The 26,619-nt window shown below is 53.1% G+C and overlaps 1 protein-coding gene and 1 non-coding gene across 2 annotated transcripts in view; both read right to left on the bottom strand.

Moving 5' to 3' along the window:
- Positions 1 to 808: 808 nt before the first annotated feature.
- Positions 809 to 26,619, bottom strand: part of IGDCC4 (immunoglobulin superfamily DCC subclass member 4) — a 34,065-nt gene continuing 8,254 nt past the window's right edge. The window contains exons 2-20 of the mRNA XM_069458823.1: positions 25,273 to 25,623; positions 24,473 to 24,614; positions 17,428 to 17,564; positions 15,956 to 16,096; positions 12,769 to 12,924; positions 11,626 to 12,039; positions 10,917 to 11,081; positions 10,234 to 10,371; positions 9,257 to 9,427; positions 7,885 to 8,121; positions 7,631 to 7,732; positions 6,194 to 6,377; positions 5,380 to 5,507; positions 4,874 to 5,044; positions 4,490 to 4,627; positions 3,389 to 3,494; positions 2,692 to 2,920; positions 1,774 to 1,935; positions 809 to 1,219 (exon numbers count right to left, since the gene is read on the bottom strand). Of these exons, the coding sequence (XP_069314924.1) occupies positions 809 to 1,219; positions 1,774 to 1,935; positions 2,692 to 2,920; positions 3,389 to 3,494; positions 4,490 to 4,627; positions 4,874 to 5,044; positions 5,380 to 5,507; positions 6,194 to 6,377; positions 7,631 to 7,732; positions 7,885 to 8,121; positions 9,257 to 9,427; positions 10,234 to 10,371; positions 10,917 to 11,081; positions 11,626 to 12,039; positions 12,769 to 12,924; positions 15,956 to 16,096; positions 17,428 to 17,564; positions 24,473 to 24,614; positions 25,273 to 25,623 (3,683 nt within the window). The remainder of the gene's footprint in view (positions 1,220 to 1,773; positions 1,936 to 2,691; positions 2,921 to 3,388; positions 3,495 to 4,489; positions 4,628 to 4,873; positions 5,045 to 5,379; positions 5,508 to 6,193; positions 6,378 to 7,630; positions 7,733 to 7,884; positions 8,122 to 9,256; positions 9,428 to 10,233; positions 10,372 to 10,916; positions 11,082 to 11,625; positions 12,040 to 12,768; positions 12,925 to 15,955; positions 16,097 to 17,427; positions 17,565 to 24,472; positions 24,615 to 25,272; positions 25,624 to 26,619) is intronic.
- LOC138381004 (U6 spliceosomal RNA) lies at positions 8,835 to 8,941 on the bottom strand. Its single transcript, XR_011232961.1, has one exon. It is a non-coding gene; the product is annotated as a U6 spliceosomal RNA (small nuclear RNA).

Below are 26,619 nucleotides of genomic sequence, written 5' to 3'. Positions count from 1 at the left end.
ACATGAGGTAGTCACGTTGTTAGGGAAGGGTGCAGAGATTGAACCCAGGCAGGAGAACAGAATTACACGGTCTGGGAGAGGCACGAGAGACAGCAGCGAAAGGGAACCAGGAGAGAGGACAGGGAAGAGCATGGGGAGGAAAGGAGGGCACTAGAGCTGGGAGAGCAAGTTGGCAGGGAGACAGGCCACCAGAGTAGTGGAGGGCAAGGAAGGAGGGGAGAGCGAACTTCCTAAATGACAAAATGAAACAGAGTTGCTCTGAGGGGAGCCAGGCTCACCCTCTCACTTTGGGCACCGGGGAGATGGGAGGTGACGCAGCTAAAGTGCCAGGCCTCTTGAGCCTACTCACACTCGACCCACCCACCGGCCAGGAGCGTGGCGGGGGCTGTCTGTCAGACAGGCATTGGAGACACTCTCAGAGTGTGTAATAAAAGGCTGGGCGACAGAGCAGCTGGGGACTGACCACTCTGGGGCACTGTCCTGACCTGGAGGATCAATCAGACCATAGTGACCAATGCCTGGGCCAAGGTTTCCCAGCTCACTAACCAGTACACACACATGTGCTTCACATGTGTGTATATCACATGTAGCTGTGTCTCATATGTCTCTCACATATCACGTATGTGTCGCAAAGAAGTATGGGGGGAACAAATAATCCATTTCTTTCTCTCCCCCCAGCCAAAGCACCCTGGGAGGCTCCAAAGGGCTTGATGATGTATCTGCAGGCAGACATGTATACACACGTGACCATGCATGTCACATCCTGGAATCCACACCAGCCCATCCCAAACTGTACCCTCTAGGGGTGCTAAGCAGAGGAGGAGACTGAGGCTCTGGGCAGGCCTGGGCTGGCTCCTAGAGGGCAGGGGGCTTTGGGCTGGCAGCTGTTTCCAGGGGCCTCCTCCAGAGCCTCACGGGGCTGGAGGTCTGGGTAGGTGCAGGAAACACTGGCTGCCTCTGGCAGGCAGGTCAGTCTGTCTGGCCCAGTGGCTGCCTGCTCACACCCTCCCAGTTCCCTGTCCAGCCAGTCTGTCCCCGGCCCTGCATCCCCAACACTTGAGATGAGATCAGGAGCCTCGGAAGGCAGGGGATCCTCAGGCTCCAGGTCTTGGAGATGGAGGTCGGGGTTCCCTTTGGACGCACTAAAGTCAGAGTGGACAATGACTTCAGCCTCCACCTGGTTCCTGCAGGCTGGGGGTGGCTTCTTCCTCCCATTACCCTGCCCAGGGCAGAGAACACAAAGACAAGGTGACCATTACTGAGAGTGGGCATCAGAACAATGACCAACATCTATGGGGTGGAGAGAAACTGACTCTCCATTAGAGTATATATCACATGGGAGTTGGTAAAGGACACATAGGAACTGTCCTACCAGAGACGATGTTGAGACCCACGCAATGGCAGGAAAAAAACAGAATACAACCCATTTGCCCTTGCCCAGGAGTTCCAGAAGTGCCCGACTCAGTCAGGGGCTCCGTGAAGAGGAGGAAGGGCTGAATGTACTCAGGCCAGCCCCAGATCCACGGAATTCTGTTGTGGCTCACTCAGGTCTGGGTACAGGGGGGACTGTCCCCAACCCAAATGAAGCAGGGTCCTGCAAAAACTGGCCTGCCCTCCACCTGCTCAACCTTTGGAGGCTCTAGGGGTCTCCTGGCCAGGCTTCTAACCCCAGGGAAGTTACCACCGACGGGTCTCCAGAGAGTTCACTACTTTCTCTTCACAAGCCAGGGGACCCTTCCCCCCTGTCCCACCCCTTCCTCCCAGGACACTGACCTTTATGGCGTCATACACCAGAGCCTGCAGCAACAGCGTCTGCCCAGTTCCAGCAGGGGGCAGCAGGGCCCGGGTCAGAGCCGGCCTGGGGCCTGCCTGGGGTAGCTCACAGCCTGCCCAGGTACCTGCCCAGCTTGGCCCGCCTGGTGGAGCCCAGGAGATCTGCACAGAGGAAGGAAGGGGACACTGAGGAGCAAGACCAGCAATGGCTGGGAGAGGGAGGCAGAAGGGAGGGAAGTGGCTGGGGCCATGGGGAAGCAGGGCCCAGACTTGGCCCCTGGCTTTCTCCCTCCCGACCGGTTCCCTGCTAAACCCGCTCCTCTGGGTGCAGTGGAGAAGCCCAGAAAGGGCCGAGGGTCGGTGGCGGAGAGTGGAGGATGCAGTCCTCCTGCAGACGAGCCTGGCACCAGGCTCTGCAAGGCCTGAGGGGCTCGAGCCAGGTGGGCTCTCCTTTGCCACAGGGGCAGGCAGAGGGTGAGGCCAGGACTGGTCAGAGTCGGACGGGATGTGCGACCGCTGCCCACACGGAGGGGACCTGTGCTGCAGGGGCCTCGCCTTATCCCGGCTTCAGACACGCTGACCAGCCTCTTCTCCCCACATTGGGAGGCCTGGGTCTGAGAGGTCTCCCTAGCTCCCGGGATGAGGAAGGATCTGAGTGTTCTGGCCACCCTGAGTCACCTGCAAATACCTATTGGGGGCCCCCGTCTGTGAGAACCAGGCTGACCTATTCTGCCAGGATCGGAGGCCCACCTGCTTCCCTGCCCTGCCAGCCCTCTCACGGAGGGGGCCGAGGGGGCCTTCTCTTCGCAGCTGGCTCAGAAGGCGATGAGCTGGGGCAGCGCTCACGGTCACGCCGTGTGCTCTGGCACCCCCTGGCGTCCTGCGTAGGGATCAGCCTCAGAGTGGGCTCTGACTTACCTTCCTCTTGGAGTGACACCTGCCATCAGAAACACTGCCACCAATAAGGCTGTGTACTTCAGCCCTGTCCTCCATGTCTGAGGGAGGGGGAGACCAGTCCTGGGGACGAGGCTGTACGAGGGACTCCAGTTCATGGGCAGCTGGGGGACTGGGAGGGCCAAGCCGGGCTCTGGAATATAGTGCAGGGTTTCCAGTGGTGGCCGCGGAGGACAGGCCCGGGAGGGCTTCCCTAGAAGGGAAGATGGAAAACGAGGCCCAGTGGTCAACGAGTGGGGGTGGGGGCAGGACTAGGACCTAGTCCAGTCTGTGTCTCTGGGCAGGTTCCTGCCCATCTCTGGGGCTTGGTTTCCCCCAGTCTGTGCAATGAGTAGGAAACTCTGCTGTTGTTCAGAATGGCCTGCACTGTGAACAGTCTTTTTCCCTTGGCTCCAGGCATCTGAAGATTTGCGCCCCCCCCCCCTTTTTTTTTAAGATGCTGGCAGCTACAGAGGAAGTGGGAGAAGGCAGCTCTGCCTGGCCTTGCTGAAGGGGGTAGGCTGGGGCTCCCCTAAATCCACCCCCCATTCTCATGAGTACATCACCCCGATGCCTTTGTCCAAGAGTCCTAGCAAGTCTCGGCCACTTTCCCTGTTCTCTAGCCACTCTGCAGCCCTTCCTGGAAATCTCCCCTCTGAGGTCAGACTTGCTCCCTGCCCACCTGTGGGGGCTGCGGCGCAGGCCGGCACACATGCAGGCCAGGAGGCAGAGGAGACCCAGGCAGACACCCACGATGATGCCCGTGACTGAGTGCATGTCCAAGGAGTCTGGTGGGGGAGAGAGGGGACAGAGCAGGTCAAGGACAGAGAAAGGGCACAGGCACCGTATTGTAGATCAGGACTCCTCGTAGCTTCTTCAGGAGCCCCCTGGCCTGAGTCTCACCTTTGGATGCCTACGATCTTCGGACTCAAGGACAGATGGGCCCTGTGACCTTACAGGGACTACTACTATCTCACCCTCTGACTGTCCTCGACAACACATTTAGAAGTTGTGGTCTCTCCTCATCAAACTGGCCTTTTGGTGAAACACACCTCTTGCCTGCTCAGGGTGTGCACCATGTGCACTGCAGGGGCCCGTGCTTGGAAGGGCTCTGGGTTGGGTTTACTACTCTGCTGTCGCCTTCTTGGGCTTAAGTGATCCTCCCACCTCAGCCTCCCAAGTAGCTAGGACAACAGGCACGTGATACCATGTCCAGCTAATTTTTCTTACTTTTTGTAGAGACAGGATCTCACTATGTTGCCCAGGCTGGTCTTGAACTTCTGGCCTCCAGTGATTCTCCCACCTCGGCCTCCCAAATTGCTGGGATTACGGGCGTGAATTCTTACCCATTTTTTTTTTTTTTTTTTTTTTTTTGCTTCCCAGTGTTCTAAGTTACCCATTTTTAAAATAAAGAGCCTAGCATTTTCATTCTGCACTGGACCCTGCAGATTATATAGCCAGGGCTGCTGCCCCTCTTGGCCCCATAAAGCTCGTCACCTCACCAAGCCCCTCTGCCCATCAAAGCAATCTCCCAAAGAGACTGGTCTCTAAAGCAAGCCAGTCCCCCGTGAATCTGCATCTGACCTCTCAGCCAAATCACCGCTGAACCGCACCTGTTCCCCCTTCAAATTTCCCCTGTTCCACCAAACCAGGAGGGCAGCTGTGCAAAACAATGGGAGCGTAGTTGTGCCTAGAGGCAGGGCTTAGAAGTCAACCTCAAGGGCCTCTGGGGACCCAGGGCTGCCCCAGGATGGACCCCGCTCCTTCCTCGCTGCCCTCATACCTGAGAGCTTCTCCTGAAGAGTGATCACATCCTGCAGGCGGGAGAAGGGTCCAGGCCCCACCTCTGTGCGTGCCCCCATCTTGAAGAAGTACCTAGTGTCGCTCTCCAGGCCGTGTACCTCAGCACTGAAGATGTTTCCTGGGGGTGAGGGAAGCAGGGACAGCAGGATGGGGGATGGGGTCGGGGTGGGGCACAGGGGTAGGCAAGGTCGCGGAACCGAGAGAGTCTGCTCCTCTCACGCAGGCAGTAGCTTCTGCCTGCTCCTCCCAGAAGCCCCTAGAACAAACCTCGGCACCACTCTCATTGCCAACCCAGCCAGTGGAGAGGCTGGAAGGGGGAAAGGCTGGGAAGCTCTTGCTCAGATGCCCGGGACAGGCCCCTCACCCTCTGTGGTGAGCAGGGTCCACTGGTGCTCGGGCTGGCTGTGGTTGTTGCTGTAGAGAATCAGATACTCCACGATCTCGCCATTGGGCTCTGCAGGGGGGCACCAGTGCAGCCGCACAGTGGACGGTGTCAGGGGGCTCAGGCGCAGGTCAGATGGGGGTGTTGAGGGCCCTGGGGTGCAAGGGAGGAGACGAGGAGAGACAGGGTCACCGAGAGACCCAGCTCTGGGGGCAGCTGGAAGACAGGGCATGAGGACGTGGCCTCCCTTTTTCCTCCTTCACTGGAACAAACCACAAAGCAAAGATGAGGTCTGGTCTCCAGTTGGGGAATTTCTGGAAAACGGGGGTGGGGTGGGGTTACCACCATTCCTCCGCTCCTTGAAACTCTTCTGCACTCAGCTCTGCCCAAACCTTGGGGCTCTGAGGGATGTTTCAGAAAAGCGGGCCACTGGGGCAAGGAGTTAGGCAAAAGACGGGTGGAGGGCAAGGGGGCCAGGGGCCACTCACGGTCAGGCAGGGTGGAGCGCTCCACCACGGAGCCGAAAGGCCCGTCCACGTCCACGCCGTGGGACTGCACCGCAAACTCGTATTTGGTGAATGGCTTCAGCCCGCCAATGAGGATGTCTTCTCCTGAACTACTGAGGCAAGAAACGTGACTAGTGCTCTCAGCACACTCTCCGAGCAGGGCAGACGCCTCCGAATCTACTCCCCAGCCGTCGGCCCCAGCCCCTACCCTGGGAAGGGAAGCTGCTCCCTGGCATGGGGGCCACTGACATCACCCAGGGGACCTACAGAGAGGTGTGGATGTATGCTGCTCCATGTCTAATTTCCAAGTCAGGCCCCCTCCTCTAGGAAGCCTTCCTGGATTAATCCAAGTTATTCTCCACCCAAGGAACCGTCTCTGTTGCATCTTTTCCTGGGCTTAATTTTGCCTTAGAGCAGTTGTATATATCAGCTCCTCGGGCTCTGTCTCCCCAGCTGACGGGGGCGGGGTGTCTGAGGACAGCGGCAGAGCTCCCTTTGCCATCAGATCGGGAGGCCTCTGAGGTTGGAGAAACAGGTCTGTCCTGCCTCACATTCTCCAAAGGTTGAGCACAGGGCTCTGCTGTGAGGCGCTAGGCTCTCCGTTTCCACCTGCTACCACCTGGTAAGAGCTGGGCCCTGGGCAGACCCTCAGTGTGCCCCCCCACCCCGTGTAACAGGTGAGCCGTGACATGTTCCCGAATCCCAGGCTCGCTCTCCTCATCAGCACCTGCTGCCGCGCCCCCGCCCCACCTGCTCTTCCTCCCCCGACAGCGACAGCATTAGTCCTCTTCCCCACCTGGTGTAGTAGGTGACCAGGGAGGCATTCCTGAGCCCCCAGGGGCTGAAGCGCACGGTGTAGTTGACAATCTTGACCGTGGTGAAGTCCGGCTTTTTCCACCGAAGCCAGATGGACGTGGAGCTGTTTGATTCTGCATGGACGTGGGCTGGGGGCAAGGGCGGACCCCTCTGGATGGGCAGGTCTGGAAGGTGAAAATTAGAGTGTGGGGAAGGGACGGAGGACACTCACTCCTAAATCCGTACAGTGGTTTACAGTTCCCAAGGCTCTTTCTTTGACCCTCTTTTTTGATCCCGTGAGTTGGATGGCATCATTCCCACTTTGCAGATAAGGAAACTGAACCTCCAAGAATTTAAGTGATTTTTGCCAAGGTCATACCTATAGCAGACTGTGGCACACTAGTATGTAAGAGTGTAACATAGAGAGAAGCAGCAAATCATGGCAATTAAGAGCACAGACTCCGGAACCAGGCTGCTTTGGTTCAAATTCCAGCTGTGCAACTTACTAGCTGTGTGATCCTGGAGGAATTACTTAACCTCTCTGTGCCTTCATTCCCTAGTCTGTAAGTGGAGTTGATGATCATTACCTACCTTATGAGTATTAAATTAGTTAATATTTGTAAAGTAGATAGGAAAAGTGTCTGGTATATAGTAAATATTATATGATGATAAGTGTTTATTACATAAAATAAACTCCATGACAGTAGGTACCTTATTTGTGTTGTCCACCACTAAATTCCCAGATCAGAGCTGGCACATAGTAGACACCCAGTAAAATATCTGCTGAATGAATAAATGAACAAACTGGAATCGGAGCCAGGTTTCATGGTTTCTGGTGAGTGCTCATTCCACGTGGTTGAAAAGCAGCCTGGGAAGCATCATGACGGGCCAGTGAGGTGCCAACACAGGGCCACAAGGCAGTGGGAAGACTTTTGCCTGGGAGCCAGGAATTCTGGTTCTAGTTTAGGCTCCATGTGACCTTGGACAAGTCCCTTTTCCCTCTGAGCCTCGGTTTCCCAGGAGGCCACATAGGGATACTTTCCCTGCCTAGAGGCATAATCTGATAGTGTGATGTAGGTAGGTGTTTTAAAATTGTTTTAAGGCCAAATTTGGGGTTAGGAGTTACTGATCAACCATGGGGATTCTCTCTGTTCAAACTTTCTAAGTTAGCGCTGTTCGTGGATGGTGAAAATACGGTAGCAAGCAGGCCTAACAGATAGTGCACAAACTAGAACTTCTCTCTATGATACAGGGTGTCTGGAGCTAGAAGAGGGCCAGGAGAGGAGGGCCGCCCCCCGACCCTAGGAGAATGGGTTTGGGGGTGAGCTGAGGCTACTAGGCTTCCTGCCCCCCAGGCTAGCCCAGGGGAAAGGGACAGGAGGCAGCTCACAGAGCCCTTCACTGCGCCCTCCCCGCCTTCTTCCCCAGCCACCCTCACCTGGCGTGGGAGCCTTCTCCGTCTTGCCCTTCCACACTGCCGCGTAGCCATCCTCATGTTTGTTGAATGCCACAAGCTTCACTTCGTACAGCCGGCCAGGGACTGGGGAAGGTCACAGGGCTCAATGGCCAGAGGGACCTCTGGGGTCACTCTGCCATCACAAAGAACATTCCGTCTCTCATTCCTGTGCACAGCTTGTCTGGTGCCCACTGAAGCTATGTCCCGCGTTCTCCCTTCCCCCCAGCCCTCCTCACCTAGCTGGGTCAGCTCATACTGCTTCACTTTCTTCTTGAGCCGGACGGGGCCCACATCCCAAGCCTGGTCTCCACGGCCCCCCGGGGGGCGATCACCGTTGGCCTCCTCCTCGGCCCCCACCTCCCGCCAGTATAGTTTGTAGCCAGAGATCTGGGTAGGGTGAGGAGGCGGCTGCCATGACACAACCAAGGACTCCATCCTTGCCTGCACCTTCAACTCTGCAGGGGCAAAAGGGACTGGGGGCAGGGGAGGATGGGGAAAAAGGAGGAAGAGAATGGGGGACAGGAGAAGGAGGCCAGGAATGGGAGTGGGGGCGGAGGCACAGGGAAGAAGCAGGAAGATGGCATTCAGTGAGAGCCTTGCTGGCGTTCTCCCAATGTGTCACCACTCGGCCACCACCCTAAGTGCCGGCCTGGGCTCGGTCTGGAGGTGAACTCACTACTCTGTAAGCACAGGGCGAGGGAAATGCAGAGGCATCTCCTAGGCATTTCCGAAAGGGTCAGCAAGGAGCACCCCCGGGGCGGGGCTGACAGTGCCTAGCACAGAGCTGGCCTCTATAAACCTCCTGAAGGAACAAATGCAGGCGACACGTTGCTGAGGCTGGGAAGGAGGGGTGCAGCCATTAGAGTGGGGAGCCCCATTTGGAGCCCGAGAGTGGAGGGCTTACTATGTGTCAGACACTGTTCTAAGCACTTTGTACGTGGACTATAACTGTATTCTCACAACCCTCTAAAACTTTAGTGAAAATACTACTGTTCTCATTTTACGGATAAGAAAACTGAGGCTCAGAACAGTTAAGTAATTTGCCCATTGTCACACAGAGAGTATGTGTGCCAGGTTTTGTCTGCATTTAATCACTCTGATTGTTTGCCATTGATTGGTTCTCTCAACAAAAACAACAATCATCATCATTGAAACAGCTACTATATCTTTTAAAATAAGTTTTTAAAAAAATATGGAATGTTTCACGAATTTTCGTGTCATTCTTGCGCAGGAGCCATGCTAATCTTCTCTGTATCATTCTAATTTTAGTGTGTGTGCTACCAAAGTGAGCACTACACACAGCCACTATTTAAAGAGTTCTTGTAACATGTTAAGCACTTCACTTACAATACATTGTAATCCTCACGCCACCCTCAGCAGTAAATGAAGCCTCAGATTTGTGAATGGTTTGTCCAAGGTCACAAAGCAAATAAAAGGGACACTAGAGCCTAGCTCCTCACCTCTACTCCTGGGCCTCCCTTACCTATCGAGCAGGGGAGCCAAGGAAGTCTCTGATGGGGGGCTGGGAGGACACTGGGGTTCCACAGACATATGTACACCCACGCAGCTACACACATATTGCCTGGCCTGTCTCCCCCGACCCCGTACCATGGCTCTGATTGTGCATACTGGGCGTCCGGTGCTGCATCCACTGGGAGGGGGCCCCGAAGCCGGCCCCTGTGCCAGCCGAAATCCGGACTCGATACACCTTGTTTGGCTGAAGCAAGTTCAGCGTAAGCTGGGTCTCATTCCCTGGCACCTCGGTGGAGAAAATCTGATCTGCAGGGACAGCAAATATGGGTTGCTGGGTGACCACCTGAGGACCATGGCCCCTAAACTCCCCTGTGCTGACTTTTCCACCTCAGATCCTGGTTCCTCAGTGCCCATCGGAGACTGAGGCCCTCTCAGGACTGACCCCTCGGTGCCCGGGCAGACTCCATGGCTCCAGGGTTGATGCTCCAGCCTCCACCCCCAGCTGAAACAGGCCATCCGCCTTGGCTCATGCTCTGCCCCCATCCCCATGAGCTGTCAATGATCAGGTGTAGGAACAAGGGGCTGGCCAAGAAGGCCATCGAGTGCCACCTGGCTTCCAGAGCCCTGACGACCACCCCACACCCACTTCCTTGCCCTTGCCTCCCTGGTAGCCCTCACCCTGGCCCCCCAGCCACTCTCCTGCCCCTAACTCTTTATCCCATTCATGACCCCTCCCCCAGATGACCTACTTCTGCCCTAGCACACCCTACCCAATGTCCCATCCTCTCCACGAGCACACCTTCTGCCTCCCATCCCTCTCTGCTTTGAGAGCTGGAAGGGACTCCAGGGATCACCTAGGCTACCTGCCTCATTTCCCAGATAAGGAAACCGAGGCAGGAACTCAATAGGATCACACGCTGCAGACATAGAGGAGGTGGGGCTAGAAGCCAGGCCTCCCTCTGTCTCTCCCCGGCCCTTTGTCTTCCCCTTTCACTCCTGCTGCCTCTGCCCCAGCCTGCACTCATCATCCCTGCCCACCACTCAGCTCAATTTCCTGACCAACCCTTCACGCTGACCATTCCCAAGCATGCCTGCACCCTGCCCCCACTCACCTTCCTTTCCCAAACCGTACTCTATCTTGTACTTCACCACCTGCCCATTGCTCAGGCTGGGGGGCAGCGGCAGCCATGCCACCCTGATGTCCGAGGGGTTGGGGCTGGACAGGGAGAGCTGGGGTGCTGCACTGGGGACTGAAGACAGAAGAACATCAGCGTGAGCTCCGCTCCACCAATGTGGAAAGTGAGACTCAGGAGCAGTCTACGACTTGCCCAGGTCACCGAACAAGTCTGAAGTAGGCCAGGACCAGGATCTGAGGGAGGAAAGGGAGGCTCTCAGGGGAGCCCCAAGATGGAAGGTGAGGGGACATGTTTCCCACCCTGAAACTGGAAAGTTTTGGGGCATAATCTTCCACATCCAATGAGTTAAGGTCACTGGTCCCTAACCCAACTGGATGGTACATGGGTGTCAAGAAGAACTGCCTGATATGGGGAATCACAAGACCTCGGCTCAAGTCTCAGCTGCACTACTGACCTTGGGCAAGTCACTCTCATTTTCTGGGCCTCAGTTTCCCCAACTGTAAACTGGGGAAAAGAACCCCTGCCCATGCTCTTACAGGGCACAAAAGATGACAAGAGGCAGGTAAAGGTGCCCTTACATTAGCAAAGACGAGGTGAGCTACCACCCCCAGGGAGTTCTCTGGGCCCCAAGCTGCCCACTGCAGGTCCATTGGCCCTACCATCATCCAGCGTGTGGACCAGTGCTGGGGTGGAGGTGCGGCTGGCCCCCAGCTGGGAGTAGGCCACCACGTAGAACTCATAATCCGTGTTGGGTTCCAGGTCCCGAACCTGTAGCTCGGTGGTGTCATTGTTCACTGCAAACTGGTATTCCACATTGTCCATGCCTGGGATGGTGACACAGGGGACAAGGGGACTGTCATAGGGCCACAACCAGCTCTGGCCAGTTGGAGTCTGTCTAGGAATCCTTCATATGGACCCGGTCTCTGAAATGGTCCATTTACAGCTAAATCATCCCTGATAATCTGAGCTGGACAGTATAAATTCCCTCAGCTTCTCATCTCACTGTATGAATTCCTCCACTGCTTAGGAAGTTCTTTCTGGTATCTAATTGAAATGACTCCTGCTGCAGTTAGTTAACTGGGGTGGGAGGTGGCTCTAGAACCACCAAGGCATTTTCCCCAGAAGAAGCATCCTTCCCCCTCTCTCGCATACCCACCACTACTAAGGGGAAGGAAGCAGTGCCCACACGTGGATTCTACACCAGGCTGAAGACTAACCCTCCTAGGCAGGTCTCTCCTGTGGGCTCCTACCCCAGCTCAGCCCCAAAGGTACCCACCAGGCCACCCTTTAGTCATCCAGCCCGTACTCCTCCCCGCTGCGCCCTGCGTGGGCCTTTGCCGGGGCATCTGGGGCCCAGGGCAGACGTACCCCGTGCCTTCTGGTAGTGGAGGGAGAAGCCAATGATCTGTTCGCTGTGCAGCTCGGGCCGCTGCCAGGCCACCAACACAGCAGAGCTGCTCAGTGGTCTGGCCGTGACCTGCGTGGGGGCGCTGGGCAGCCCCTCGCGCACCACTACGGCCAGCGACGCTGCGGCACACGCGGTTCCCGCACTGTTCTCAGCCACGCACTGGTAGTAGCCGGCGTCCTGCAGGCCGATCTGCGTGATGACCAGGCTGCCGCCGCCACCCTGGACCTTGACACGCCCGTTGGGCCGCAGCGGCGCCCCGTCGTGCAGCCAGCGCAGCGCCGGCCGTGGCTCCCCAGACGCGCGGCACACAAACCGCGCTGTGCTCGCACGCGTCCGCGACAGCGCCTCGGGCGCCTGCGAGATGGCAGGAGCCGCTAGGGGCGGGAGGAGCGACGCTGACCGCGGGCTCCAGCCACTGGGGGCTCTGTCCCCTCCCCCAAATGCCCCAACCCCATCCGCCCCCACTCCCCCTTCCAATCACTCTAACCTCCCCCTGATTCACCCCTCCCCAAACTACTCTAATTCAACACACATCAGCCCCTCCCCCTCCCCCATTTACCCCAGCCCCACAGTGACCATTCTCTTTCTTTCCCTGAATTGTCCCCAGGCCCCCTCAGCCTCCTCCAGGTTCTAACCCCACCCCATTTACCCACCTCCTTCTCCCCTACCCTCAACGTCTCCACACCTACCAAGTTTACTTTCTCCATTACCTTGAGCAACCCTGTCCCTCAGTTTTCTTGGAACCACCCAGATCACTCCACTATCTCCCCCAATAACTTCAGTCCCACCTCTCCCCCCAGTTACCTAGGTCCCACCCCTCTCCAGCCCCCAGTCACCCAAGCCAGGCTAATCACCACTCTCCTCCCATCCCTGGCTCAACACCCCCCCTGCATCCTCCAATTACCTCGTCTATCCCAATCCACCCGCCCCGCCTCCCTAGCGCTCCTCCCATGCGCTCCTCCTCCCTAGCCCTACCCCTTTTCATCCTCCAGGATCACGCCTCAGTCCCTCTAACATACCCCCGTTCTCCCCCCAGCCCCAGCTAACCCGCTCCAATCCGGTCTGCCCCCCACCTGCTCCCTCCAGCCATCACCCCGCCTTACCCAGCACGCGGAGCTCGGCCGCCGCAGTAGCGAAGTCGCGCGTGCGGGGCTTGTTCGCGCGACAGACGTAGACGCCCGAGTGCCGGGGATGCGCGCTGGCGATCAGCAGGTTGGTGCGGCCCAGGACGATGACATCCGTGGAGATGGGCTTCCCGTCTGGGGAAGGAGAGGGAGTTGCGCTGGAGGGGACGCTAGGGACTGGGACGATATCCACTCTCCGAATTTCAGAACCCTCCACACGCGAGTAAAGTGGACACGACAGTCCCTGGTTGGAATCTCAGTTCCTCCTCTTGCCAGCACGGTGACTCTCGGGCCCTACCGTCTGGTCTGCAATGGGAGGAGGTCCCTACCGAAAGGGCTTCTGCCAAGTGGAAGGAATAAGGTCTGCGAGAACCCCTGGCACAGCGCAGGGGTACAATAGGTGCTCAGGACACTAGTCAGTTATTACTGTTACCGTTATTATTAATTTCTCTCAAGAAGTACGCACTCCTTACGTATGGTCTCAGCGCAGTACTGTGATGAAGACAGGGCTGGTAAGGTCTGACCAAACCAAAGATTTGAATATGCACAGAGACTTTTATCTTGATGCGAAATGAAAAACATTTTGAAAGCCCTTGCCTTGTGGACATGACCAGAAAATCCACAGAAGAAATGCAAATGGCTTAGAAATACAAAAAAAGTGTTCAACTTCATGTAATCGAAGAAATGCACATCAAACCACAAATGTTAATTTTCACCCAGCAAATTGGGAATGTTTTTAAAAACAGTAAATTGCAATGTTGGGGAAAGGGCCATAAAGGAGCTCTATGTAGACCTTGAAGCCAGGGATTCCGCTTACGGGATTCTGTCCTGGGGAGATGGTCAGAATTACAGGCAAGCATTTGTAGACAGGGCAGATGGCTGCAGTGTTAACTGTAATAGTGGACAACTGGAAAGGACTCAGAAATCCAACAGTAGGAACGGGTGAATTACATTTTATAAGTTATTAAATACATTCAAATGATGGAGCATTACATAGTCATTAAAATTCTTTTTGAAAAACTTTTGAAGATGAGGAAATGTTTATGGTAAACGGTTGAATGAAAATAGGACTTGGAACTATAAATACAGCATGCTTTCTCAGTTTGGGGGAAAAAATGCACATATGCATAGGAAAAAAAAAACCTGGAAGATAATATACTCACATATGTTAATTTTTATCTCTGAGTGGTAGATGTTTTCTACTTGTTTTTTTCCTGGTTTTCTACAATGAACACGTACTACATGTGCAGCCAGAAAACAAAACCAAACCCAAAAACCCACGCCCCTCCCCTGTCTTAATGGAGCAAATTCCCAGAAAGAGAGAGCAGTGCCTGGGGTCAGGGAAGCAGCTCCTTTCTAGACCTTCTCTTCCTAGGTGTCAGGATCCTCTGGGACTGTGATTCTCAAATCTTTATGTAGGGACCTTGTCAATATATAGATGCCCAGGGCAGGGCCCCATATTTTGCATGTCTACCTAGCCTTAGGTAGTAGATCCAAAGACCACACTTTCAGTAGCAAGGACCTAGGGCACTTGCTAAGCATTAAGACTCCTAGATCACGACTCTCCAGGGCTAAAGGGAGGCAGTCTGCAGTTTTAGCAATCTCCCTGAGTGACTCTGATGCATGGCTAGGAACTGAGAAGTACTGATATTTTTATAGAACTTCTGGGTGATAGCACAAGCTTATCCTGGTAGTATGAGGGTCCTGCTGGCCCCAGGATCCCCCTAACTAGGTGGTGTCACAAGTCCAGTGAGGAGGTCGAGGTCAGAGAGGTTCATGAAGATACCAGCACTATTCAATTTCATCAGATCAGTAGTGGGTACATAGTTGTTCAGGGCATTATTTTTCTTTAAACTCTATATATTCATTATGTACTCTTTTGAATGTGAAATATAAACAAAAAGGAGGAGGTATAGAGTAATACAATGAGTCAGGGAAGAAGGGGTAAAGAGAGCTTACTTGTGCCATCAACTTGGGACAATCACTTCTTACTGACAAATGGAAACAAAAATAACCCCCCCTTGCTTCCTTTCTACAGGACTGTGGGGGGTGGCGTACCAGAAAGAGAACAGGTTCTAAAGCTTGGGTCCCAGCACGCCACCTGCCTCTTTCAGCCTCAGTTTCCTCATCTGCTCAGTGGAAATAATCGGTGGCCCCTCCTCTTCTGATAGGGCTAGGAGGCTCTGACAGGAGAAGGGGTGTGAACGTGCTCAGGAGACTGCAAAGTGACACTTGGCCCAGCTCTCTCATTACCCCGATAGCATCTCCAGTAACTCAGTCCTACCCGGCACTTCTCACCTTGCAACCTGATGCTGTCAAGCCTCTCTTGGTGGGTGTGTGTTTTCCCTCTCTCACCCAGACTGTGAGTTCAGAGGGCTGGGTCCTTGCCTCTCTCATCTGTGTTGTTTTGTTTTGTTTGTTTATTTGCTTTTCAGAGATGAGGGTCTAGCTCTGTAGTCCAGGCTGGAGTACAGTGGCACAATCATAGCTCACTGCAGCATCGAACTCCTGGGCTCAAGGGATTCTCCTGCCTCAGCTTTCCAAGTAGCTGAGACTATAGGCATGCCCCACCACACCCATCTAATTTTTTTTTTTTTTTAGGGATAGATGGGGGTCTCACTATGTTGCCCAGGCTGGTCTTGAACTCCTGGGCTCAAACAATCCTCCTACCTCAGTCTCCTGAGTGACTGGGATTTGCAAGTGTGAGCCACCCCACCCAGCTCATCAGTGTATTTTGTCCACTCCGACCAGCAGGCAGCAGCACGCTGGGGTGGGCCAACAGCTGGCTTTGTAGTTACACAGACCAGCAGTAGGATCCTGGTTCCACCTGACTTGCTGGCTGTGTGGCCCGCTCCCAGGTCTCAAACACTCACAATAGTGTTGGGAGGAACAGAAGTGGGGAACCTAACCCAGTCTTTCAGTTGGGTTGCAATAACGGCTTTGTGAGTGGCAGCTCCAAAGTGCTTTGTGAAGGAAACATGCTACACTGATGGGTGATTAAGTTTGTCCAGGTTCCCCACGCAGCCCCCCACCTTATTGCCCATGACACCTAGGCCTGGGATAGGCTCTGCCACACCAGCCTGGTGACCGCCACCCATGCTCCCTGACCTGGGTGCATGTGAGATGCCACGCCCTCCCCTCCTCCTGCCCCTTCCTCGCCACTCACCCTGTCGGACCCAGGACACAAAAGGGGTGGGGTCAGCAGAGGCCACACATTCCATCACCACACTCTGGCCAGACACCACAGTGGTGTTCTCTGGGGCTGCCACGATGACCACGTCCTGCCCCCTGGTGGATGCCAGGGACCCTGGAGAGAAGACAGGCCCCAGGCAGCCTTACCGTTAGGCGTCTTCACACACAGTACCTCACCTGATGCTCACAGTAACCTGGGGAGGCAGGTGCAGCAGGGAGCAGCAGGGGTTCCATCTGACAGACGGGGAAAGTAGCCACAAAATTCAGCAGAGCTGGGATGGGACCTCAGAGCTCTTTCTCTTGGAGTCAGGAGAACGGCCTAGCCTCTTACTCAGCACCAGAGAAATGACTGGACAGACCCACACCTACCCGCTACTTCCCTCCCAAGTGCAACCCATCCTCCAGGCAGAGGACTGTCAGGGTCATGGATGGAGCACTAGACTTGGAGTCAACAGTCATAGTTTCTAGTTCCAGCACCGCCATTAATGTGTGTGACCTTAGGCAAAGCCCTTCCCCAACGGGCCTTGGGTTCCAGTGAGGAAAAGGCAGGGGGTAGGCTTGCGTTTCTGCCTGCGCCGCAGCTCCCTGAACGCTGGTGCCCTGCCAAGTTCTTAGTGTGGCCCTGGCCTCCAGGGCAGAACGGTGAATACCTCATTTGTCCAGCAGATGGAGGCAGAGATCCCAGGCACAGGCGGGAGAGGGACCCAAACTGGGAGTAGCCCGCCAGCTTAGCCGAGGAGGAAGCCGGGAAGGGGTGGGGACGAGGAGGGGCAGGTGGGAGGGCAGGTGCGTGGCCAAGGACAGAGAGGGAGGGGCCCGTGGGGAGCCTCGGAAGTGAGATCTGTCAAGCACTTGCCAGGTGCCAGGCAATTTCCATTCTTATCTCAGGGATGCTTACAACCTCTCTGAGCTAGACATTTGATAAGGAGCCCAGGGTCGCGCAGGTGGTGAGCAGAGAAGCCAGGATTCAAACCAGGTCTCTCCGACCCCAAAGCCTGTGCCCTTCCTACTCTGTCACACTGGGGCAGGAGCTTTTCAAAGAAACAGAGAGAAGGACAGGAGGGCTAGGGCACTGCAAGCAGAGAGGGACGCATCTCCCAGTGCCTGGAGCCCTTGGGGCTCACAGAGGGGCAGGAAAGGGGGAGGGACCAGGGCTTCAGGGCATGGACACCCCTCCTCAGATGCCTCGCCTCCGCCTGTCCCCAGCCTTGGATGCGCCATCCAACCCAAGGGAACCCTGCACTAGGAGTCCAGAGTCTTAGGTTCCAGCGCCAGTTCTATCCCCAATTTGCTGGTTGGGGGCACTGCCCTCTCTGGGCTTCACTGTCTCACCTGTCCATGGGACTAACCCTGTCACCTATCTGAAGGTAGAGCCCCTCCCAGCCCTGAGGTGGCTGACTCCAGAAACCCCCTCCCCCTGTTTCCCCACCCAACCAGCCCCCTTACCTCTGCGGGCCACGCTGAGGAGGGCCTCCTGGCTGAAGCGCTGGCGGGCTGAGTTGGTGGCCACACAGCGGTAGGAGCCCTTGTCACTCTCCTGAACATCCAGGATCTGAAGGACGCCATTGGGAAGAGTGATAAACCTTGGGAGGAGGTGAGAGTGCACTGTGAGGTGGGCAGGGGGCCCACAGGGAGGGTGGCTCATCGTAAAAGAAATGCAAATCAGAACTATAAGGTAGCATTTTCACATATTAGAGTGGTGAAAATAAAAAGGCCTAATAGCACCTTGTGTGGATGAGGGAATGCCGGGAAGTCACTCCTGCCTTGCTGGTGGCCATGCCAGTACCGTCTTTCCAGGGTACGTTGGTGATATCTCAACATCAAAACTACATGGACCTTTTGACCCAGCAATGCCACTTCTAGGACTCTATCCCACAGATATTCTCAAACATGTGCACAAAATCATATGTCAAATGATATTCATTCCCAGCGTTGTCTGTAATAGAAAAGACTGGAAACAACTCAAGTGTCCATCTGTAGGGCGGGAACTGGCTAAATTGGTTTGGGTACATCCATGTACTGGAACGCTAGGCAGCTGTTAAAAAGGAGTGTTCCCCGTGTGCTGACAGAGGGTGATCTTCAAAATGTGTTTTGGTCCAAAAGAACATGAGTATGGACATGTACACTTACATGTTTGCATATGCACCGAATGTCCCTGGTAATGATGGTTGTCTCTGGGGAGGGGACCTGAGATCCTGGGAGCTAAGGGTGGGAGGGTCTTTTTATTATATAACCTTCTGTACCGTTTAAATTTTTCTACCCCCTGCCTGTATTATTAATCCATCCTTCCTCCTTCGATAAAATACGCTTTATGCAAGATGTCTGTAAGTAATGGCAAATAAAATTACAAAAAGAAAAAAAAACACCCTTTATTCACACTATCTCATCTAACCCTCAAAACACGCCCAAGAGATAGAGATGCCTTCATTTTACTGGAGACAAAACTGAGGCTCGGAGGGAGTAGGGTATTTTCCCGGGTCTCACAGCTGGAGCATAGTTAAAACCTGAACCCAAGCCTTCTGGTGTCAAATGCCATGCTCATCCCACCTGCCGCCTCTGCAGCCATTAGATGGCCCGGTGTGCCCGTGGAAGGGATACGGTCCCCAGCAGGCCCTGGTCAGCATGTACGTCGTGTAGGAGGGGCATGAGGGATGAGGGTGGTATTCTCTGCTCTCTTGGCGAACGGGTTAGAAAGATCCAGAGACCTTGCTTGAGAGACAATGTAATCCAAGGCAGGGAGATCTCCACAGGGGCTGGGATGGTGGGGAGCAGAGCGGCTGGGGCCCGAGCATAGAGTGAGGGGGTCCCCCTGAATCCCCCAAATGGGATCCCTGCCGGGTCAGCTCCAGAATGAGAGTCCTCGTTTGTCAACAGGGCAAATGGTGCTGGCCTCTGGGATACACGCTGGGCCAGGGTCAGGGAGGGAATGGGGGGGGCATCTATGTGCTTGGTGGGGATCCCTTAGCTCCTGGGGAAGTGGGGTCTGAGAAAATCTAAACATGGGAGAAGGGAAGTGTTGAGGGAGAAAGCATATTGGGAGAAATTGCTCAAGTGTTGAGGGAGAAAGGGTATTGGGAGAGAATACTGGACATGGGCTCGGACACCTGCTGTGGCACAAAGACTTAGCGAAAAAACATAAACCTGCATCACTCCTTCCCTCATCCCCCTGGCAAACCCACCTCTGCCCCCAGCCTCTTACCCTCAGCGCCAACAGCTGCCTACGTAAGTGCTGGGGCAGAGGGGAGGAGGGGTCAGGGAGGCCAGGGGTAGTCGGAGGGAAAACCCCAGGCCAGGACCCAGCCTGCTGCTGTGGAAAAATGGGTGGAAAAGGACAAGTGGGGAAGGACAAGCAGGACCCATCTAGGAAACAATTCCCTGCCCCCATCCAGGTCTGCTCCACCTAATAAGCTCTGGCTCCAAGACCCCTCTTCCTCTGCCCTTCCTCCCTCAGTCTAGCCGGCTATGCTGCCAGGAGCTGCCCACACTTCCTTTTTTTTTTTTTTTTGAGACAGAGTCTCGCTTTGTTGCCCAGGCTAGAGTGAGTGCCGTGGCGTCAGCCTAGCTCACAGCAACCTCCAACTCCTGGGCTCAAGCAATCCTCTTGCCTCAGCCTCCCGAGTAGCTGGGACTACAGGCATGTGCCACCATGCCCAGCTAATTTTTTCTATATATATTTTTAGTTGGCCAGATAATTTCTTTCTATTTTTAGTAGGGACGGGGTCTCACTCTTGCTCAGGCTGGTCTCAAACTCCTGAGCTCAAACAATCCGCCCATCTCGGCCTCCCAGAGTGCTAGGATTACAGGCGTGAGCCACCACGCCCAGCCATGCCCACACTTCCTAACCCCAAAGTTCTCTGGTCTTTCCAGGGAAGTAGGGCTCCAAGTACCCAAGAGCTAATGCCTCCTTTGACAAACAACATCTCCGTAACTACGTGTGCTGAATGAATGAACGAATACCTTCCCCCAGACGCGGTGCTGTTGCTGCAGCCAATAGAGGCGAGGTGGAACCACTCCTAGGGTACATCCAAAATCTTTTCTGTTTTGTTAAAATGTGTTTTTACAAGCTCTGTCCTTGGAAGGATGTCCAAGATATATTGGTTAGTGGGGGGAATACAGTCACAAAACAGTGCTTATGAAGCAATTCTATTTTTGGAAAATAGATAAATGATAGGGTAGGATATACACAGAAAAAGTCAAAGGTGGCAAGGCTTGCATAATTCATGAAGGTTTTCTCTGGGAGTGGGATTACTGAGGACTCATTTATTGTGCCTAAAAAATTTTTTTTTTTACAATGAATATGTATTGGTTTGGAAATATAAAATTTTTTTAATTGAAATTTTTAATAGTATGTGCCCCGGTACACTTTGTTTTGTAACTCTGGCATCTAACATAGAAGCACTGTGACATGGTAGAGGGAACTCATTCCACTGTATGTGATTTCAAGTGACATTACATATCTGGGCCATAGTTTTCTCATCTGAAAAATGGGTTAAATAATTGCTGTCCCGGCCGGGCGCGGTGCCTCACGCCTGTAATCCCAGCATTCTGGGAGGCCGAGGCGGGCGGATCGTTTGAGCTCAGGAGTTCGAGACCAGCCTGAGCAAGAGCAAGACCCTGTCTCTACTAAAAATAGAAAGAGAATTAGCTGGACAACTAAAAAATATGTAGAAAAATTAGCCGGGCATAGTGGCGCATGCCTGTAGTCCCATCTACTCGGGAGGCTGAGGCAGAAGAATTGCTTGAGCCCAGGAGTTTGAGGTTGCTGTGAGCTAAGCTGATGTCACGGCACTCTAGCCCGGGCAACAGAGTGAGACTCTGTCTCAAAAAAAAAAAAAAAAAAAAAAAAATTCCTGTCCTGCCTACTTCACGACCCTGACTCTCTTCATGTCTGGTGAGCTCACATTAGATAATGGACATAAACATATCTATGACTCCCAGGCTCACAGTGGTGCAAACCATATCCATATTTCAAAAGACAGAAGAGTGCACTCTAAATGCTAACAGCTATGTTCCCTTGGTAGGTGACTTTTCTTCCCTTTCTGTAAAGTTGGTATATTTCACCATTTTAAAATAAATTCAAATTTCAAATACAACCAAAGCTACTTGTAGAATGAAAAACAACCTCTATTCAAAAGGAAAGAGTTCTTTTTTTTTCCAAGCCTCAAGCCTGAGTCTGCTGCCCCCACCCCCTAAAGTCCACTTGGGCCCAGGGATTCAAGAACACAGAAGAAATGACATAGCTGCTCTGAATTTCCCAAGGACCATGGAGCCCCCACTCTAAGCCCTTGAGAGACCCACCCAGGGAAAGGGGACACTAGCCACATGAGGCTGACAGACATGGTGGACACCGGGAGAGGGTAGGGCAGAAGACTGGATGAGGGAGCCCATGCCATTTAAGTCCATTAGTTCCACGTTTCTCAAAATGTGAGTGAATGGTGATAGCAAAATGATTTCAAATGGATCAGTTACACATTTTTTTATTCTAGTAGTTATGTGTTTATTTTTATGGCTATCTTCTATTTATGGCAAGTGTTGCTGGTTTTGCATTTCCATGTTCCCTTTTAATATGTGTTAAAGTTACAAAAGAGCAAATTGATGTAAAGAAAAGTATTAAGTGATTGTGTAAATGGTATAAGGATGGTCAGACCTATGAAGGTGGTTTGTGAATGCCTGGAATTTGGAAAACATTGTTATCACTGGTTACTGGTTCCCATGGAAGGAAAATTATCCCCTAGATTATCCTGTAGTATTAGAAATTAGTGTAGGTATCAGGGAACTGCCTGGGGGTCCAGTCTTCACCATTAGTTCCAAAATATGCACATACACCCTGACACAGTGTGTTTATTAACTGCATATGTGCACACACTACACCGAGCTATGTGGTCTTCAAACCATTGGGCTGAGCTTATGAATAGCATATTTGTACATGTACTATATCTGGGCATGTGTAAAAATACATACCTTGGGCATAATCAAGTTGCTGTTTTAGACGTTTCTTTATTCCCCCCACACAATGTGCTGGGACATGTGAGCCTAGCTTATTTATAGATGAGGATCACTTTTCAGAGGACTTGGGGGCAAACACTCCCAGAGTCCAGGAACTGGCAGCTCTGGCCTCCTGGGTGAGGCCTGTGGCTTCATAGGATGACGCCTGAACTAGATATTGGGAGGGGATGTCTGAAACCCAATGGTTTGCTGAGAAACTTTGGGGAAGAAACGCCTCTGCTCTGAGCCACAGTTGGACTACAAATCTTTAAAACCTACCTGCAGCACAAACTTCTCAAGACCCTGCAGCTTCCCCAGCCAACCACCAAATGACGCCTGTGTGTCATCCACACCAGGGCTCCAGAGCCTGACACTCTGGGTACTAGCTGTGTGACCTGGGGCAAGTTACTTCTGTCTCTGATCCTCAGTTCCCTCATTTAACGATCCAGATAGTATTAATAATACCTACCACATTCATATGCACAGACCTGGAAGGATGTTTGTTTTGTGTGGAATGAAAAAAAAATTAAAGTTGCAATATGATCTCACTTTTGTTTTGAACAAAAGATGACTGAATGAAAAACCCAGTATGAAAAATACAATCCAAATTTGTAAAGAGAATATTTATAAATGTATAGGGGAAAAGTACAGGAGGATAGACATCAAAGCTAACAGCAGTTTTCTATAGGCTATAGGATAATGGGTAATTTTTATCTCTTCCTTTTTAATTGTATGAATTTTTAAAATGCATCTGCTAGGAATATAAATTTAAAGTAAATACAGGAAAATATGCAAAATAAGAAATCCCTACCCTGAAGGATGATGGGAAGGATTAAATGAGAAAATGTACATAAAAGGCTTAGCACAGTGCTTGGCCCAAGGTAAACTCTCATTACGTGGTGCCTGTTGTGACTTTCAACATGGAAGATGTTTCTGCTTTCTCCCTCTCTCCCACCTTCTCTGGGGCCTGTCAGGAGTAGGCTCTCTCCTGGTTCTCTCTTGCCCACTCATCTGCTCTGGGTTCATGGGATTCTCAGAAAGCACCCGTCAAACCGTGGTGAGAGCCCCACGTTTAGAAAGGCACAGAACTTAAACTGTCAGCACTAGAAATGCTGGGTCCTTAGACGGCTCATTCATGGGATGTTAACAGGGCTGCTGCAAAAGGGGTCTGTGGGCACATGAGCCTACGAAGTGCTTGGCCAGACAAGTGCCATAGGTTTTTCAGTGCAGGACTTCTCAGGGTCTTGCCAACTCCAGGAGGGAATTTTACAGGCAGTTTCCTGACCTTATTTGATCGTAGAATGGTTTTTTCCAAGAAGCACTTAAAGGGACTAATGTTCTACAAAAAACACACTTTGGGAAATCATGATCTAATTCAGTCCTTTCATGTTACAGATGGGGAGAATACAGCTGGGTGAGAAGTGACTTGCTGAGGACCAGCCCGGCTAACCCATCACCAAAGTCAACAGGATCGCTCATGACGGACCTCTCGCCCTTCTTCCTCCCTCACAACTGTCCTGCGGCTTTTCTACCCAGAAGTTTCTCCTACACCTTCCACCCGTACCTACCCAATAAGCAAAAGTCAGAGGAGCTGGGACAACTCAACATGGTCAAGAGGTTAGTTCCAGGGGAAGGAGATCTGGAGAACAGTGCTTCAGAACCTACGGAACCCTTCTTTCACCCAGGAAAGGAGAAAGAACCATCTGGTAACTACAGCTACACAGATGTAGGGAGAGGACTGCAGGGTGGCTGGGAAAGGGCTTTGGAGCCACGTTTCCAAAGACACATAAGAATATGCAGGGTGATGACTAAGTCATGAGACCAACTCAGATACCATAGATGCAAATGAGCCTCGCAGTTTCTGGTCACACCGCGTGCACATCTGAATCTACTCAAGAAGCCACAATAGGGATCTGGTCCTGGGTCTAGCCTCTGCTTCTCTTCCGCCCTGGAAAGTCCTCCCTGGGAGTGCTCCACTATCCACTGCCTTCACGGGGCGAGAGGAGGGTGAAAAGAAATGATCTCTATAGCCCACTGTCAGATGGCTGGACCCCGCTGGATGGAATTGAGAGAGGAAGAGAAGTTACGCATCTACAGTGGCAAGTCCAGGGGAACCCCCAAAAGAAAAAAACCCTCCCAGCAGCCTCAGGGCCCTGAACAAACAGCCAGCGTTCTGCCAGTGTGGCTTTGGATAAACCACAGCTCCTCTCTGGCCCTCTGTCTCCTCAATGAAGCTAGTGGTTGGACGAGACGTGCTCTGAAAAGCTCCACCACTACCCCCCGCCCAAGCTCCACAGCTTGGTGGATGGCTTTCCTCCCACGGAGCAAAACTGCTTGTCTAAGTTCTCTCTGGGACTGGAAATGAGCTGGGAGTCAGGCAGTGGTTGACTCTCAAGTCAGTGTAGGCGACTGGAGCCACGCTGACTCCAAGAATCCCAGTTCTGGGTACATCCCAGAGCCCTCTCTGCCCTGCCTACTGGGACCCACTTCCCCATGGGACACTCACCGAGGCTCCTCAGACAATGTCACCTGGTCCTTTTCCCAAGTAATGGTGGGGGCTGGCAGCCCTTCGATGTGGCACTCAAAGCGAGCTGTCCCATTCTCCTCCACCGTCTGAGCCTCCGGGTGCAGAGAGAAGTCTGCGAGTGCTGGGGATGAGGACAGTGAGACACAGGCAGGGACAGGAGACGAACACAAGAGAGAGGCCACAGTGAGCACAGGCAGTGAAACACACACACACAGAGCAGAGCAAATTCAAACCAAGGGAGACAGAGTTGGGGAAAGGAGGCCAAGAGATAAGAAGTGGTGATTATTGGTCAGATGCTGCCCCCAGAATGAATTCCAGAGTCCCCCTGCTCAAAATCATCATCATGGTCAAATTACAGTAAGATGCACACTGTTTCTGGCCTGGAAATTATTTCCTGGTCATCTGTGCCTCCTGAGAGCTCCCCAGCGGGTGGGCTGGACAGTGGGTCTTGACTCCACACTCCACCTCTGTGCAGATGGGGGCTCCCCGAGGAAGCACCTCTGTGCCCTGACACTCTTACAAGCCTCTCTGGTAGGCTTCCTGGAGGAGAGCACAACTCCAGACTCCAGAACTCAAAGGGAAAGAAAAGGAGGAGGAACAGGGGAGTGGGGGGAAGTGGGAAGACAATGGGATACTGAAAAGTGAGGGTGGACAGTATCAGCAAGGGACCTATTGATCAGGAAGGGAGGCAGGGAGAGGGGCAGTGTGCTCAGGATGGACATCTGTGCAAGTAGCTAACTGCAGATCCGGCCACCCACATCCCAGATGCAGGCACTTACTGGCGAGCTTGACCACAGCAGCCTGGCTGGCCACCACTCCGAGAGGGCCATGGGCCAGGCAGGAATAGCTGCCTTCAATGGCCCCCAAGGTCCCAGGGACTGCCTCGTCACTGTCATCAGGTGCTCGTGGCTGGGACAGCCACAGGGAGCCATTGGGGAGCAGGTGCAGGTTGTCGTGCTCCAGCAGGGTGTCCCCATCCTTGCTCCACGTCACCCGGGTGGGGGGTCCAGCAGCAGCGGCCCCCAAGCTACAGTCCAGCACCACAGCCTGCTCCAGGCCCAGGATCACTTGCAGTGGCCCCATTCCACAGCTCAGCTCTACAGTCGGCTCCTGGGCTGACAGCAGCTCCCCTGCGTAGAAGAGGCGCACCAGGGCCATCAGTGTGTGTCCCCCCACGCTCCTGAGTCACCCACCCACAGCTGGGGCAAATCATGGAGAAAGAGTCTCATGGAAAGACCTGCGTCTGGGTCCCAGCTCTCCCCTTACTGTGATGTTGAGCTAGCCGCTGCACTTCTCCGTGCCTGTCTTCCCTGCTGCTCAATCTCCTCATAGCAGCGGTATTTACAATGGCCAAAAAGCAGAAGCAACCGAAATGACCATCACTTGATATGGATAAATCTGTTACTCAGCCACTACAAGGAGTGAGGTACCGATGCATGCTACAACATGAAAACTTTACGGTAAGAGAAAAAGCCAGTTACAAAATGCCACATATTGCATGATCTCATTTCTATGAAATGCCCAGAAGAGGCAAATCCATAAAGACAGAAAGTAGAGTAATGGCTGCCAGAGACTCAGGGCAGGGGAAGGGAGAACGGGGAGGGACTGCTAATAAGCCCAACATTTCTTTTTGGGGTCAGGAAAATGTTCCAGAATTAGATAATGGTTGCATAACTGTGAATATACTGTAATAAAAATGACTGAGTTTACATTGTAAATGGTGAATTTTATAGTATGTGAACTGTATCTCAATAAAAACAAGCTTAGTAATTCCTTCCTCATAGGGCTGTTGTGAGCATTCAATGAGATGATGTGGGAGAAAAGAGCATTGCAAAGTGCCTGGCTCAGAATGGGGGCTCAGTAATACCATCCCCGGCTTCCCGGAAACTAACAGACCACCTTGGCCATCATTACCCAGTCAAAAACATACCTCAGGCTCAAAAAATACTGTAGCCAGGAAACATTTAAAATGTATTATGAGTGTGAGAAAGTATGTGTGTGTGTGTGTGTGTGTGTGTGTGTGAATAGTATATATTTTGAATAAACAAAACAAAAATAAGCCCCAGCTGGTTTGTGGAGCCACCTGGATGAAGGGAAGTCAGACTGCAGCTCCTCCACAGAGGACA

The sequence above is a fragment of the Eulemur rufifrons genome, chromosome 2 (genome assembly GCF_041146395.1).
Source record: "Eulemur rufifrons isolate Redbay chromosome 2, OSU_ERuf_1, whole genome shotgun sequence".
Taxonomy (NCBI): Eukaryota; Metazoa; Chordata; class Mammalia; order Primates; family Lemuridae; genus Eulemur; species Eulemur rufifrons.
This window is presented reverse-complemented; position numbering and strand designations above follow the sequence as displayed.